Consider the following 17,840-nt stretch of genomic DNA (forward strand, 5'->3'; position numbering starts at 1 on the left):
TCAAGTGAAAAAATTTTGATATATACATACATACATATCGTCGGCACAACGCCAAAACCGTGAATCTGCATTTTCGAAAATTTTCACTTTAATGCGATCGATCCCTCTTTTCATTGCCTCGATCCCAATCCTCCATCTGCCTAAGAGCCTAAAATGTAAATTTCCGTTGCACGAGTTTCCAATTGCATGAGTTTTTCTCAAAACTAAAATTTGTTGCAGATTCGTGGTTTTGTGCCCACGTTATATTATTGCATTTATTTCTTTGAAATTTGTGTTTCATTAAAAACATTTGGAAAAGTTATTATATAAGAGTAAAAAACTAGAAATAAATTAAATTAATTGGAATAATTTTAAAGTATTGACTTATAAAGACTTTGTTTTCAGTTCTTTTTTACATTTCAAGCAGTGATTTAGTTTAGTTTTAGGGTAATTTAATCAGTTTTAGTGTAACGATTTGGTATAACATCTCATTCAGCGTGTCAAAAAATAATGTTCCAAACGGAACATGTTAACTAGTTGAGGGCTACCAGATTTTGTCTTTTGTTCCGAATCTTTTTCGATTAAATGTAATTTTTATGAAATTTCGTATAACACGTCCTTTAAAGCAGTATTTTTCTACCCCTGGCCGATAAATGATTTTTTCTTTCAATTTATTTTAATTTTGCTACAATTTAATTAGAGGTTTTCGTAAAATTCAATTTATAACTTTATTTTAGAGTAGTTTCCAAATTTAAATAATTCATAACGCAAAATATTTGAATTCAACAAAACCGGAGAGCAAGAAACAAACAAAACAGAACCTTGCGTTCAAATAGATATATACAAGCCACAAAATATCTGCCATTCGAGTAAAGGATAAGAATTGTGTACGTTCGACAGCTCACTCATTCCATTTTCACATAAGCCTATGCTAGCCTATTATACTAAGGCCTTAAATATGTTTACTTTTTTTTTGGATGTGCGATCTGTTAAATTCTAATTATAATATTTTTCCAAGTTCTACTTCAAAACTTGTAAGCCTTTTTGAAAACAATAGCAGGGTTAGATTTTTTAAAAAAAATAAACCAATTTTATTTTAACGTGAAACTGTTAATTAACCCTCTGTGAGTACACAGGTGCGAATTTGGTAGGTCAAAAATTTCAAATCTCCCGCACTCTCCCGCTAAATTCGCACCCGTCTGCCTATCATTCCACAAAAAGAGGTGTGCCTACAGAGGGTTAATTTGTAGCAAAATGATGTGGTTCCTGTATTTTTTTTTCGAAATTTAAGTAAAACTGCATTTGAAAGAGAACCGTAAAGATTTGTTATAAATAAGTTACTAAAATCTGAGAGTCCTAGTCTTTCAACATATTACGTTTGAACACATGCTTTTGGGAAATAAAGTGTTCTTACTTTAAGCTAGACGAAATTGCCTGCTGCTTTTAGTCCAGGAGAGATGAAGCTAGGGTCATGTAATAAATGATTATTTTTTATCGCCGCAGAATTTTACCTTTTTTAGAAGGAAATGAGAGTATTTGGAACTAGTGCAGAAAGTGTGAGTTATGGAAGTTATGTGAAAGTGTTTAATTGAAGTTGATATGTTAACTTTTTTGCATGAAAAGAGTGCCACATTGTTTTTTTTTTCTTTCGTCAATATTGATCTTCCAGGTCAGTTTTTTTTTATCAAAAATGAGTCCCAGATATTTAGCTTCATTGGATAGAGTAAGTGTTACATCTTTGATTGTAGGGGATTTGAAGTCTTCTCCCTCCAGGTCTAGCAGCAGTTCGCTGACTACCAAGTTCCATAGGAGAGGTGATAAGACTCCTCCTTGTTGGGTCCCTCTGTTGGCTGCTCTACGCATTTCGAAGTTTCCCAACTCTTAACTGATAATTCTGCTACTAAGCATGATATCTATCATGTTCTTAGGCGGGCCTTCTATTTTAAGATTGTCTAGAGCATTCACGATTGCTGAATTGCTGACATTATTAAACGCATCTTAAATGCATCTTAATATATCAAATTAAACTGCATACTTGTTTGGAAGGGCAATTTGATTTCAGATATTGTTTTATTGCATTGAAAAACAAATTTTATGTTTTTTTTATATATATTTTTTTGTTTTCATATACTTACATTTCTCAAATTTCTATATAAAAAGTCTAAAAATTTAAGCAACTTGAACTCTAAGAGCAAGTTCGTGCGGTCAGCCGTGCATTTTATTTTTTTACGAATTCATTTGAAGGAAGGTTAGTAACTTTTAGTTAAAAAGTTAAAACAAGTTGCACAAATAATGTCTTTTAGTTTTTTTTCGGAAAAGTAATTAATAAAAAACACATTTTTTTTTTCAAATAACCCAGATATTAAAATTATTCACGTAAACAAGTGTTAATAATAGGGGAGACAGGATTGTGCAGTTATTTGCTTGCTTATAAGCCCCTTAAAAAATGATTTTCATTATTTAATAATCAAGTTAATACGTAAAGGCATTTTTAAATGTTTAACTCATTTTTCGTTTTGTTTTTAAGTTTGAAAACTAGTTTTTTCAAAACCTTATGATCAAAACAAAATGATTTAGGTATTTAAAAATTTAAGAATGGATGTTTGACTTAAAAAAATATACCACAATATTGTAAGATTTACCATTATTATTTTTTACTTGCGATATAGGTACTATATATCAAGTTATGCATTCGTACAAAAAAAAAAGTTGAGATAACATTTTTCCATGACATTACGATGGTAGACAATGCCAAAAAAGTGGATCCCGGAAGTCCGTCTGTCTGTCTGTCTGTCTGTCTGTCAGTCTGTCAGTCTGTCAGTCTGTCAGTCTGTCAGTCTGTCAGTCTGTCAGTCTGTCAGTCTGTCAGTCTGTCAGTCTGTCAGTCTGTCAGTCTGTCAGTCTGTCAGTCTGTCAGTCTGTCAGTCTGTCAGTCTGTCAGTCTGTCAGTCTGTCTGTCTGTCTGTCTGTCTGTATAAGGAGCTACAGCCTAAACGGATGGACCGATTGATGTCAAACCTGGTATGCAGCGTTATTTGGCGACTATCCAGAGGGATTTTTGGAATTAATTTTTTTGGACCAAAAATAACGGTACTTGTCATATACCGATTTTAGTAAAATTGAAATATCTCAAAAACGGCTCTAACGATTTTGTTTAAAAAATTCAAGTGTTAGTTTAAAGTTTAGGTCTATCTTCTAATGAAAAAAATTTTTTTTGAAAATCATTATTAACGGTACCTGCCATAGAACCGTTTTTTTTCAAATCCGATTATCTCCAAAACTGCTTATTCGATTTCAACGAAACTTTTTGTGAAGAAGCATTTATATAATTTAAATATAAGCCAAAAATAAAATTTTGGAAAAAATAATTTTTGGATTTTTAAAAAAATTTTGAAAATTTTTTTTTGAAAAATCAAATTTTCGAAAACGGTACATTTAATTCTTTTGAAATTTTGTTTTTAGATGTTGATTAGTGATTTCTACAAAATGGCATACCAATTTTATTTTTAAACTTTTTTTCCAAAAAATTATTTATAAAAAATTAGTTTTTTAAAAAACGGCTCTAACGATTTTGAAATTTTTTTTTCTAAAAATGCATGTTAATATATCAATCAAAACTGCATACTTGTTTTGGAGGGCAATTTAATTTCAGATTTTATTTTATTTTTTTTAAAAAACGAATTTTATTTTTTTTTCCAAATTTCTATATAAAAAGTCTTAAAAATTTAAACAACTTTAACTCTAAGAGCAAGTTCGTGCGACCCCAGTCGTGCATTTTATTTTATTTTTAATTAATATTTGGAGGAAATTGCCGTCCCACCTAAATTATGGGAAATATACTCCATTTCATATCATATTTTTCTTGTTTTTGCATAACGTACACGATTCAGCCTTTTTTTCATACCTTATGCAAAAGCATATTAGTATATAGGTAGAAAATATTGTGAGGGATTGCTCTTTAAAGTTCCGCATCTTTGGTTTGAAAAGTCATATAATCATCAAAAGTATACCAAATTAATGCTCTATATATTTGATGCTCTACAACATTATGCTAAAAAATTATTTAACTATGTTAGAGACTGAGGAAAATTTAAAAAAAAATACGAACAAATTTAAAATAAAACGACATTACCTCAAAAGTGCGCCGAAAAGCAGTAAATGCACAAGAAAAGATATTTATATTACCTACAAGTTTGGTTGAGTAACATATTCGGTGAAGCTAATAGTTTGGGAGATATAGACCAATTCGCATTTTTTAAAATGGTGGATTTTGCCAGGGGTGGCGTCCCAAGACTTAAGCTTTTTTCTTTCAGAAGTGAAAAAATCAGCCTTGTTTTTGTAGTTTTGAGATAAATGTAATTTACTGACAAAGGAAAAATAAGATTTCAATTTCGAAAATGATTTAAACCAATTTTTAGTTTACACAAAAATTAATATTGTGACACTACATGTCATATTGTTATACATGCGACACCAATTAAAGGAGCAAGGCCTAGTGACTTACAACTCTCAACCATTCTTGGTTGAGAGTTGTAAGTCAATTCTTTATTTAAGAATTGAAGAGAAGTACAGTTTACCGCCGAATCCGAATGGCTAAGCAGAGATGCACTTTTTCAAGACAATGATACTCTTGGAAGCTTTGTCAATTCTTCCCAAGAGGTAGTACCTCTCAGTGTTGGTAAAAAACGTAAACTGATTAACGATCAGTAATCGGTTACCAGTAATCAAATTACATTTTTTTTATTACATAGAAAAATAGAAATATTTAAAAAAAAAATATTTTAAAACACAGAAAATTAACATAAAAGTATTTCATAAATTTATAAAAATAAGAACTTAGAATAAAATCGAAAAAAAAATAATAATAATGGATGTTCCGCTATAAGATTAAAGGATGATTTCTGGGTAAATTCTTATGTCGAATTCCTTTCAATTTTTTGAATCGCCTCAAAAAAATCGAATTTTTGGTGTTAAAAAGGAACATGAAAACAGACCGAATTCTTTTTGCGATTGTATGTGTGTCATTTGACAACAATTTTTACACGAACGTCAAGCTGAAACCAAAACAATTTCTGCAAAATAAAACCAGAGATTCCTTTGATCAATAATTTTGTTTATTTTCTTCGGTAGTATAGATTTATTTTAATCAGAATCAAAGGGAAATTGCAGTTATTATTAAGATCTGAGTGAAGATGAAGTAGAAGGTTATTATTTTGGTCGTATGCTGTGGTTTTACAGAGAAAAAATTTTCTGACGACAATTACGAGAAGAAAAGTGACAGTAATTTTACTTTTTCACAAGAAATATGCCAGGAAAAAATATATTTTGATCGCACATTGTTTGTTTTTATTTATTTCATATTTTTCCGCAATAAAAATACGATATTCAATTAAAATTTACTCTTTATTTGAAGTTGGTGTTCTCAAATAAACAAACAACACGAAGAAAACTTTCAGCTTGACGTTTGAGAAATGTCAAATGTTACAAGTGTGTGTGCAAATCCGTGTAAATCTCTCAAAAAAGAGGGATTAAAAAAAATTCGAATTCTGCTTCGTTTGAGGCGAATTTTTTTTCTATGGAACATGATTTTCAGAAAAAATTCGCTTCGAGATCGCCGAAAATTCGATTTTTCAATTGAAAGGAATTCGACATTAGAAAAAAATTGTTTTAAAAATTTATTATTTTTTTATATTAAGGGTCCCCTCCTTGATTTTGTATGCAGGTTTGTTCCCGTTTTTTGGGACTTTCCAGATTACTACAGTCATACATTCAAAAATTGACTAATGAAGAGTCGGTTTTCTTTGGATAAGAAGAAATGGACCCATTCAATGATTTGCAATATCTACAAATCTAACCTGTATTGACTTTTTTTTTAAAATATGAATAAAAGTCATATTGCTTATTTCACACCAATAGAAATTCTAGTAGCACAAGAAGAATTTATTCTCAAACCATCATGAAGAAGGGTGCAGCAGCTAGAATTTACCAATAATGGCTATAAAATCCGAAAAAAACGAGAAAAAAGAATTGGAAAAAGTGTTTCGGAACTACTAAGCATGCAAGAAAGATTCAAATTTGAATTTCATTCTATTATTTCACTATTTGCAATCAGGATTAATGATTACAAATCGTCTACGTAAAATTGTTCTAAATCCACTTTTTACCGAAAGTGAGTTAATGATCGCTATAAAATCCGAAAAAAACGAGAAAAGAGAATTGGAAAAAGTGTTTCGGAACTACTAAGCATGCAAGAAAGATTCAAATTTGAATTTCATTCTATTATTTCACTATTTGCAATCAGGATTAATGATTACAAATCGTCTACGTAAAATTGTTCTAAATCCACTTTTTACCGAAAGTGAGTTAATGATGCAGTTTTACTAATTTGAGGGTGCTCTTTCCGAATTTGAAAACCGTAATGGGACATAGAACAATAAAAACAGGGAAGTAGCCTTTTGAAAATGAGCCCGAGTATTCTTGATTGTTCTAAGTCCCATTATATTTTGTTCTAAGTCCACTTTTTATTTAAGGAAAAAACGTACTTGTATAGGAATTGTTTTATGTCCAATTTTGGGTTTTTAGTTTTAAAATATATTTAAAAATAGTATGCACCACTAATGAGGTAAACTTGTATATTTTATTCAAGAGAAAAGAACAAACTTTATAAAAAACATAACTTGAATGGCAAATTAGCAGAAAATTGTTGCTTTAAACCAATTTGAAACTTAAAAATCGTCCCCTGTAAAATTTGCTTTTTGTGACTTAGAACAATTTTGCTTTACGGCGACGAAATGTAATCTGATTACTTGTAATCGATTACTGGTATCCAACACTGGTACCCCTGAAAAAAACAATTTTTTAGTTTTTTGGTCGTGGAAGCTGAGAATCGAACTCACGGCTTCTGACGCCATAGTAGCACTACTTTTAGTTTTCGCAATAATTATATATTGCTTAAGCTGCCCAAATGCGCATCTAACAAAATTGATTTTAATTAAAGTGTGTGACCTTTAGTTTAGTCAAAATAAAATATAGTGTCTATTACTTTGTATGTATACATCATAAACAAATTAATGAGTTTAAAGTATTATTTGCAAAACACAATACAAAATGGGCTTTTGATGTAGCTAAAACAAAAATTGAAACATGAGATACTTAAAAAAAGAAAAGAAAGATTTAAGTGTATAACGAGAAACATAGTGTCACAACTCAAAATGTTTCGATTTTGAATTAGATCGATATTCGAGTTCGCAAAGCCAAAATCTACATTCGTACCAAATAGCGTGACTCTATCTGCAAAAACGCCGCTAGAGAGCAGAAGTTCTGTTATCAAATTCATCTATTTGTACATAAATTTAGTTTTATAATTTTCTTATTTTACTGCAGAAGATCGTTTTTTTTTTTTTTAGTTTTGACACTATCCTTCTCTTCTTCTTCTTCTCCACTATCGACGATAGTCATGATCTCGGATGGGGTCACAACTCTCCCACTCTACTGCTTCACACTACGGCTCCGCATGTGGGGTTCGCCGGGTTGACTTCAGGAAACGTCGGCAGGCTTCTCGATTTTGAATTGTTCCATGTCTAAGGTCAACTGAATGCAGTTGTCGTTGCATTTGTCTTCACCATGATTTCTTAGCCCTGCCTCTTCTTCGCGATTGCGTTGGAACGTCGTAAGCGATCGCATTTTGAACTGGGTTCTCAGGGTTTCGTCTTTGTACATGACAGTACCAGCTTAAACTGTCATGCTGTATTTTATTTAAGACGGTGTTTTTGACGTGAAGGCTTCCTCGGATTTTCTTGCTTCTGATTCGATCAAGCTTTTTTACTCCTGCTGTCATACGAAGCATCTTCATCTCAGCTGCTGTCAGTTTACTCTCATACGTTCTGTACATTGTCCAACATTGTGAACCGTATGTAAGTGCTGGGCGAACAACTGCAGTATAGAGCTTTCCTTTCAGTTTAGGGGGCATTTTTCTGTCACAAAAGATGGCAGAGTTTTCGCGCCACTTCATCCACCCTACACTTATTCGGTGGTTGATGTCGTCATCACAAGAAGCTTGGTTGTTGATCATAGATCCAAGGTATTTGAACTTTTCGCACTTGGGAAGTATTGTACCATTCAGGTAAATGTCCTTCAAGCAGAAGTCAAGGACTGTGATAAGAGCAAAGGACTCAGGACGCTTCCCTGGTGCACACCGACTTTGATTGGGAACTCTTCGGTGACTCCTGCGGGGCATTTTACCTTCGTATTTACTTCCTCGTACATGTCCATGATCATCCGCACGTAGGTTTCCGGAACCCCTCGCTGTCTCAAGGACACCCATATCAGATCTCGTGGTTGTCTATGGAATGCCTTTTCGAAATCAACTAGCACAATATGCAAATCCCTTGAGGAATCACGGTGTTTTTCTATTCGGATTCTTAAACTCTGTATTGCATCTGTGGTTGATTTACCCGAGACAAACCCGCACTGGTCATCAGACAGCCGTATTATTTTTCGTAGTCGGCCATCTAAAATCCGTTCAACGATCTTCATGGTGTGTGACATCAGCTTAATCGATCGGTAGTTATCACAGTTTCGTGTGTCCCCCTTTCCTTTGTAGATTGGGAGAAGGTAACTTTCTCTCCACTGATTTGGCATTTGGTCACTGCTAATGAGTTTGGAGATAAGAATCGTGAGCCATTCACACCCAATGACTCCCATCTTCTTCCAGAACTCAGAGGGTATTTCGTCTGGACTAATTGCTTTTCCTTTCTTGGAGTTTTTCACCGCCACGCTAACTTCTTCGTCTGTAACGTCGGGTACTTCTTCTAAATTAGGTTCGGCTGTTGGAAAGTGTATCCTGGGAAATTGCTCATTAAGGAGTTCGTCACAATACTGTCGCCACCTGTGAAGAATTTTGTCGTCATTCACAAGTAGTAGGCCTTGAGCATCGTTAATGAACTTTGGTGAGCGAATTTCATGGGCATTCCTTCTCCTTTGTGCGGCAATTTTGAAGATGGCTGCACCCTTGTTCAGCTTAGCATGTCGCAGTTCCTGGAGAGCCTGGTTTGCATCAGCAGCTGGATCAGATATTTCCCCAAGCTCGCGATACATGCTTTCCGTACTCTCTGCTTTATGCTGGGCGCATTTATTCTTGGCTTCCTTCTTGTAGCGCTTGTAGTCCACTTCGAGTCGTGCTTTTTCATCTCTATTATGAGAGGGGCGTTTGGACCAAGCTTGGAAAGCGGTCTTTTTCCTTGATATCACTGCTTTGACTTCATCGCTCCACCACCATGTTTCTTTTTCCCGTTGGTAGTTTCCTTTTGATGTTCCTAGCAGTGACCTCGCCTTCGACAAGCAAGTTCGTTGCAGAGAGTCCCACATATTTTGTACTCTGCACTCTTCGCTTTGTAGTCTGCTGATAAACATGGTATTCAACACTATAAGACCATGTGACCTGCACATGCTTAGAATTTCTTCGCCAGGGGAGTTTCTAGCTCCGAATCCAAGGCCACCATGGCAGTCCTCATAGTCTTCGTTGCCGTTCCCTACATGTCAATTTAGATCTCCACCCACAAACAAAAGCTCTTCCTTTGGGATGTCTTTAAAGAGGTTGTGGAAGTCTAGCCAGAATGCATCTTTTTCCACCTGCTCACATCCAATTTGGGGAGCATATGCACTGACTATATTCCACACCTTTCCTTCCATCACCAGTTTTAGAGACATCAATCGGTCACTGGACTTCGAAATAGCCAAAACGTTTCCAAGAAGCTTTTCCGCAAGGATGACAACGATTCCGTTTCTACCTTGCTCTGTTCCGTAGTAGAACATCTTGTATTGTTTTGTCTTGACGTCTAAGAAACGGGCTCTGTTTCCAGTGTTTCGCCACTTGGTTTCTTGGAAGCACAAGATGTCCACTCGCCTCCTCTTCATCATCTCTTCTAATTCACAGCTTCGGCCGTTCATACTACCCACGTTCCAACTCGCGACTCTTAATTTTCTTCTAACCTCGTGCAATACTTTGCTAGCCCCCGGAATCCGTATAGCTCTGACCCGATTATTTCTAATCGGTCCAGGATCAGTACCGTGTGTAGCAGCGGTACTGCCTGGCGGGGTAGTGCTTGATGTTATTTTGCCTAGATGTGATTTGCTCCTTATAGACCTGTGCTCTGAATATGTCGGAGTAGCTCGTATAAGGGGTTCACCAAATAGTTCGGCCTAACTGGAACTGGTGACGCTACCGTTGATTCTATAAATGAATTCTTCCGCTACCGTCAATTGTTGGGAGTGCCTTGGTGGGAACACTCCTTCGTTGGGGGGGTAATTAGTAGCAACAGCCTACTCCGCTTCGACCTGTCGACCATGGGAGGCCCTTCTGCGAAAACAAGTTTCGCGATCGCATAGGTCTTGGCTTCATAGTAGTAGTCACCGTAAGCCCATCCGCCATGACACTATCCTTCTCAACCTGCGATATTATAGTGATGTTAATATGCTTACATCTTGTGACTTAAAAAAAATGAACGACTCGCACGAACTCGCTCTTAGATCTAAAAACTTTTTATAAACAAATTTGGTAAATCTATAAATAAAACTTAATATTCGTTCTTCAAACGTAAAAAAACAACTCTTTAAATGAAATTGAGCTACAAAAAAAGTATGCAGTTTAATTTCTTTTACAAAGATACATTTTTAGGAAAAAAAACTCAAAAGCCGTTTTTTAAAATAAATAATTTTTTGAAAACAAATATTTTGTACAACTTTTAATCAAGATTTGATTTTTCAAAAAAAAAAAAAAATTTTTTAGAAATCAAAAAAATATTTTTTTTTTTCAAAATTTTGTTAAATATTTAAATATTTTTGCATAAAAAAATTCGTTAAAATTCAACCAGTAATTTGGAAGATAGTTTGAAATTTCAAAAAAGGTTCTATGGTAGTAACCGTTAATAAGGATGTTTGAAAAAAAAACTTTTTTTATTTAAAGACAGATCTTATTTAAAAACTAATACTTCATTTTTTTTTGTTAAAAATCGTAGAAGCCGTTTTTGAGAAAGTCAATTTTTTCCAAAATTGGTATATGACAGGTACTTCTGTACAGGATCCAAAACCTGCTACATACTAAGTCTGAAGTTGATCGGCCCATCCGTTTAGGCTGTAGCTTCTTATACAGACACTGACAGACTGACGGACGAACTTTCGAGACCAACTTTTTTCGCATTCTCTATCATCGTAATGTCATGGAAAATTGCTATCTCAACTTTTTTTTTACGAATAAATATAAATAAAATTGCTTTAATTGTATTATTTTGTAATTAATTACATTATAATAAATAATAATAATAAAAATAATAATAATAATATCGCAAGTAAAAAACTGTGCAAAATGTTATATACACTTAGGAGCAAAAAACGGAATCAAATAAATTATTTTTATTAAAAACAAAAAATGCAATGGTTAAAATAATGTTTCTTCAAGTCTCATGGTCTCATCTAAAAGCTTGAATTTTTTACTTTAAATTGTTGGTAAAAACATAAAAATGCGTACCATAGTATCATCGCTATCTGCCAATAAATTGCAATTCATTTTTTTTTTTAATGTTAAATTTTCTTGATACTCTCTTTTTCAATTTTAGGTTTTTTTCCATACGTTACTATTGACGTTATCTGTCAATAAATTGCACTTCATTTTATTAAAATGGTAAATTTTTCAGATACTCTCTGTTTCAATTTCAGTCTATGAATAAGAAGTTCAGGAATGGGTGTTTGAAGAAACCAGTGCGGCAATTTTTTTCATTTTTACAAATTAGTGTTAGTTACACAAACACATATGCATTGAACCAGGGACGGAGTGCAGTAAGATGGTTGTTCGCAACGTTTTATCTACTTGAAAATTTTATATTTTGTATGAAACACGTTATTTATGGTTTTTTAAAAATAAAAAATATAAAATATTGGCATCTAAGCATTAACTACATTGGCTTAAAAGTGTAAAAGTACTTATGTGAAAATTTTTAAACATATTTCTGGAGGGAAAACTTACAAAAAGCTTTATTTTTTGATCAAAAAAACAATTTATATACTCTTTTTCTTATTAAACTTGCGCTACCGAGAAAAAAAATAACAAATGGAAAGAATAATTTCACATAAGAGCTGCTGTTGCAGCGCCTTACCATCACCAAACAAAAATAAATACCTCCCTGTTTGTGAGATTTTCAATTTGACAACTGTGGATTGAAAAAATCCAAGAAAAAAGGTCACTTTTTTTAACAAATTTTAATATTTTTATGAATTAATTCTACAAGAAACCAATTCTAAATTATTCTACGATAAACTATTTATATGAATAAATTCACTTTACATATATTTATGTTGCAAATAAAGTGTATTCACATGTGAAAGGAAAGAGTCGCTGAATGGTTATAAAAATATCTTTTGCACAATTTTACACAGCAATACATCATTGTTTTTATTGTTTTGTTTGTTTTTTATTAACTAAGGGCCAATTTTTCAATAGTGAGATAAACAGTCAGTTAGTACTTATTCCTAAGAATAGAGAAAAAATCAATTTTTCAACAGGCAGATATAGCTTATTCCTAAGAATAAATCAGAGACGAATAAAATTATTCTAAGGAATAATCTCAAAAAAAATATTGTGTCAGTTGTCAAAGCTGTTTTGAAAGAATTTTGAAAAAAATACAGTGGAAAACAAGAAAACAAAAACAATCATGAATAAAAATGACGTTTAATTTTAAATATTTTTGAATTTGACAATTTTTTTTTGTTATTCTGTAGAATAAATTATTCTTGATTGAAAAATTCAGTGTTTTTATCTGATTGTTTATGAGCCTTATAACTTTATTCGTAGAACAGTTAACTGACTGTTTATTAGAAGATTGAAAAATTGGCTCTAAGACTTATTTTCTGACTATTTAATTCTACAAAAGTTTTTGCAATTGTGTTAAAGAATGATTTAAAATGCTTTTTGAATTTGAATTACACTTTGGTTTTAATTCTATCACACTTCACACACCAGAATGGCTCGAATGACAGCGTTGGATTTATTTTTGTCAGTTTTTTTCCACGCTATCCTACACTATAAAAGTGATATACACCCATTCCTGTACTTCTTATTCTTAGATTTCAGTTTTTTTTACTTACATACTTCTTTTATGTTGATTGGATCTTTATAAAGTGAACCGGTTTTTAAGTTCCTAGCATTGATTTAAAGCTTTTGTTTTAAGCTTTTTAATGGTGCAATTAACATTCATGTGTGTCAAATGCGTTTTTACAGAACGCAAAGTTTGATTCCATTTTTTTACTCCTAAGTGTAGTAGAAGAATTTAACTGGAAAAATTAATCTTGATGTCTCATTTGATCAAAGTATGTTTTGGTCTTATCTCTCATCATATAATAACAATATTAAGATATTCAATCAGCAGTTTTTACCTTACTTACTTACTTAAAGTGACCAGCGCCGTAAGGCTGCTACAATCCGCTGTGGATTTAGACCTTAACCAACAAGCTTCTCCAGCCAGCTTTATGCTGCTTCCAATTTCGGACGCTAAGTTTTGAGGTCCCCTTCCATTTTCGTGCGCCACCTTAGACAAGTGTTTCCTCTACTGCGTCGTCGTCCCTCTGGGTTGGAGTCGAAAACTTTCCGGGCCGAAGCATTGTTGTCCATGCTTCGGCTAGGTAAGTGTCTTTTCCTTGCCAATCACTATCAATGCACACGGGACCAAAAATCGACCGAAGAACTTTTGTCTTGAAACAATCCAAGATGTTTTCATCCGCCTTCTTTAAAGTCCATGAGTTTTGTATAGGGACACTTTAGTTGCTTGAGAGAGGGCTTTTGCTAGTCAATTGCTTCTCAATCCAAAGTAGCGCGGTTGCCAGGAGTAGTTCTTCGCATATTTTACCATCTTCGTAAATTTTGCAATAACTCTTCTTTAAATAAAAAATACGTGAAGTAGATAGCAGAGTAGTAAAAAGCTGAACGCATCCAACTTAATTTATTTTGTTCATGTCATGAGTTAGATGACAACAGAAAAAAATAAAAATAAATATTTTTAGAAAATACAAATATGTATTTCTGTTTAATTTCTTTTTTGTTTCTGACATGATTCTGTGTCTGATAAACTTAATTGAAAATAAAAACCGAAACAAATCTTTGTCAGCTTGCCTTTTTTTATATACGACAGTTCCGTGCTGTTTCTTTATTAATTCGGAAAGCTCTGAGGATACTCTAATAGAGCGAGCTCGATTAGCTCAGGCTCTGCTAGGTGCTCTACTCAGAGCTAAAAAAAAAACCCTTAATGGTGCTGTTTAGATCTTTAAACATTTTACCTTTCAAACACCTATACTATTTTAAGACTTCTAAAATATTTTGTATGAGAAGTGGTTGTTTACAAATTTTAGGTTTCCGTACTATCAGAAGCAATCTTGAATGTCTAGTATGCGTCCCACCTTCAAACTTTTTTTGTTGATAACATTTTGCTACTTTTACTTTTTTTTTATTTTCTAAACATTTTGTATTTTTGGTATTTGGTATTGGTATTTTTTATATATTCCGGTTTACAATTTCTTTTAAACAATCTCAACCTCGCATATCTCTTTTAAGCAAGGACTTTGAACTACAAGACAAATACGTGCGACTTAGCACTGCATTTTCTTTCCATATTGTTGACACATTCAATTTTAGTCATTGGTGTAAAGTAAGGATGAATATGTTTAATATTGGTTAAAGAACAACAGCATCGATTAGTTAATTTTTAAATTTATCTTAACCGTTATTATTTTAAACATATTTGCATTTATATTCAATTTAGTGCACTTAAAAAATTATGCAATATAAAAAACATATACATATTTAATACAATATAAATAATTTAAAATGTATAAAAAAAATTGTATGTCTACTTTAAATTATATTTATATTTTATACATATCAATTATAATAACTAAAAAAAATTATAAACAGAATACAACGGGATCTAGTGGATTATACCCAGGCACCACCACCACCCCCGCCGCCAACAACATCTAGTACTAATTTAATTTCAACCGGTGGTGTTGGCATCGGTCAAGGTTTGTATATTTCAAAGAGACACTGTTTTCTTTATTTTTGGTTAAAAGTAAAATTTCGACAAAGGGAAACGAGTACATTTTTTTCTTGAATCTTAATATTTTTAAGTGAATTAGCGCTGCAATATTTAATGGACGACCGATTTCTACAGAAACCTCCATCTAGAAAATTGTTTTTTTTCCTCTATAAATGTTTTACTTGTTTCTCTTTTAAGTCTGGAAACCGAAAAAGAATAAAAACACTAAGAATAATTAAACAAATATGTATAATTATTCAACTTTTTTTTATTTATTATTATCTTGTAAACTATATTGTTCATAAAAAAAACTTATTTTACATGTTTTTATGAAATATCTTAACAAGGCTGTTTTTATTTAAATAGGAACAAAATATTTATTACCCCAATTTATTCACACTACATTAAATTAAATGGCGACTTGAAGTTGAATGAAATGTGAAAAAATTGGCACTTAGTTACTTAGAACTTCTAAGCATATCTTTCTTGTAGATGTTTTTTTTTACTTCTTGGAATTCAAACGATATATTTTTATAAAAAAAATAATCTTGATTTTTATATAGCCTGTACAGAAATATTTTTAATATGCTCATTTTTTGCTTATTTTTAGTTTGTTTCCTGTATACATATCTGTGGTGTTTAGTATAAACTGATAACTGGATTGAAAAACAGTCGTTCAAAGACTACTTCTATGGCACTTTTCGTAATTACCTACTTAGTTCAATACTTTCAAAAGTTGTTTTACATTAATTTGATAAATGTTTGATAGCCTAAAATGAAAAATACCCATTTTATTGGTTATCATATTTAAACGAAACTCCACAGATACAAATAAGATATGATATATACATACATACAGGGGTGCCAAAAGCTAATAATTTGGTATTTCAGGAATATTCCGTTCGGAACACTACTTTTGGGACACCCAGTTATATGTATGTATGTAGTTCAATTTGTCAATTTACATGATGAACGTTTTGTTTTTGCTAAAATCAGACATAAAAATAAAATATTTGAACTAGCAATTTACAAAAACATAACACAAAAAGCATGCGTAAATTGTCATTTAATTATTTTTATCGTAAACTTTATACCTTCATATATACAAAAAAAAATTAAAGTTTTTTTCCAGGATTGTATCACATCATAGCAACGGAACAACAACTTTCAATGATGCCAGTATATTATTAGTTCTTTATGATTAAGTAAATTGATTTAAAATCATAATTTTAAGATTTAATTAGACTAAATTTAACGTTTAAGAATGTTGATGTATTTTATTTTAAACTAACAAAATTTGTATATATTCCTCTCTTGACATACATAGATAGTGATACTGATCCACCAACGACGACAACAATTTCAGAACCAAATCAGATTACAACACCAGTTCATACAACACAGAAACAGAAACCTGTAGGACATCATCCTGGTTATATAGGAATGATGCGTTATAACTCAGATGTACGCAGAATGGATGGAAGCGGACCACAGCCACCTCGGTCTCAATACTCTTCGGGGCCGCCACCAAGAGGTCGAATGATGTTCAATAATAATTACAATAATATGAGACCCACAACGCAACATGAAGCCAGCTATCGTTTGGGGTTCGGGCCGCCACCCTTTCGGAGTGAAGGGCCTACACAAAGCATGAACTATGGTCCCCGAAGAATGCAACGGTAGTGATGGGCTAAGTTTGTTTTTATCAATTATTAACTTTTTACGAATAAGAAACTAGGCATATTTATTGACATTTTTTGTGTTTTATTATATTTTTTTTCAAATAGGGTAGAGTTGCCTATTTGCGGCCGTCTCCAGTTTCCGGCCACCTTTCGGAAAATCCGTATAACTAGTGATTTCGTTGGCTTTATTCAAAAATTTTGCTCTTATACTGTTCATTTTTATGTAAGAACAGCATAAGAGCGAAATTTTGGAATAAAGCCTACGAAATCACTTGTTACAACGATTTTCCGAAAGGTGGCCGGAAACTGGAGACGGCCGCAAATAGGCAACTCTACCCTACGCAAACCAAATAAGCTGAAGCAGGCGAACATTTTTTTTTATTAAAACCTGCATCTGATATATTTATATATGCCTACATATATTTAGAATTAAGAAATTATTTGCTTCAATTGAATTTAAGAACTAGCAGTACGCAGTGAAATATACTGAATAAGTAATGCGGTGACTTGATAAAAAAACACTCACTTTGTAATAATATTAATTTAATCTGAAATATGCGAACATTTTATTTTTGTTTTACTTACTTACTAGATCTGGGGTGGAATCGCATAAAGTGATGGGTAATAATCAAACTTTTGACAATCAAATGTAATCAAATAAAATTTTCCGTCTGTGTAAGGTGATCACCAAAAATTGGCATCATTTCGACGGAATACACGAGAATGGCACACTTCTGATTTTCATTCGTTTTGTTTTGCTTCTCGTGCGTCGGCTGGATGCTATCTTGTTCAATGTCCAGAAGTTCAGATTGATAATTTTTGTTTTTATCAGAAAGTTTTTGATTGGTATTGATTTTTTTTTTCTTGATAATTTTGTTTTTAAAACATGAAATAGGACTCTTGTTTCTATTATTTTGATTTAGTTATTAATTAAAATCAAAGAGAAAGTCATTCTGGATTGAGGATATTGGACAAGATAGAAATTATGAAATTCCCAGTGTTCAATGTAATACAAATAAAATGCACGACTGGGATCGCACGTACTTGCTCTTGCAGTTCAAAGCACTTTTATGTTAGTTTACTTGTAGATTTTAAGAGCTGG

The 17,840-nt window shown here is 32.5% G+C and overlaps 1 protein-coding gene across 8 annotated transcripts in view; it reads left to right on the plus strand.

Annotated features, from left to right (window-relative positions):
- LOC129918438 (YLP motif-containing protein 1-like) overlaps window positions 1–17,840 on the plus strand; it is a 239,962-nt gene that overhangs the window by 35,834 nt on the left and 186,288 nt on the right. For 2 of the 8 annotated variants that reach the window (XM_055999017.1, XM_055999018.1), the window contains exons 5-6: window positions 14,936–15,042; window positions 16,384–16,807. The exons of 4 other annotated variants lie outside the window; for them this stretch is intronic. In XM_055999017.1, the coding sequence (XP_055854992.1) occupies window positions 14,936–15,042; window positions 16,384–16,739 (463 nt within the window). In that variant the 3' untranslated portion in view covers window positions 16,740–16,807. Of the gene's footprint in view, window positions 1–11,691; window positions 14,909–14,935; window positions 15,043–16,383; window positions 16,808–17,840 lie in introns of those variants that run through there. 2 more of the 8 variants (XM_055999025.1, XM_055999024.1) reach the window with 2 other exon arrangements.

This window comes from Episyrphus balteatus, chromosome 4 (genome assembly GCF_945859705.1).
Source record: "Episyrphus balteatus chromosome 4, idEpiBalt1.1, whole genome shotgun sequence".
NCBI classification, from domain to species: Eukaryota; Metazoa; Arthropoda; class Insecta; order Diptera; family Syrphidae; genus Episyrphus; species Episyrphus balteatus.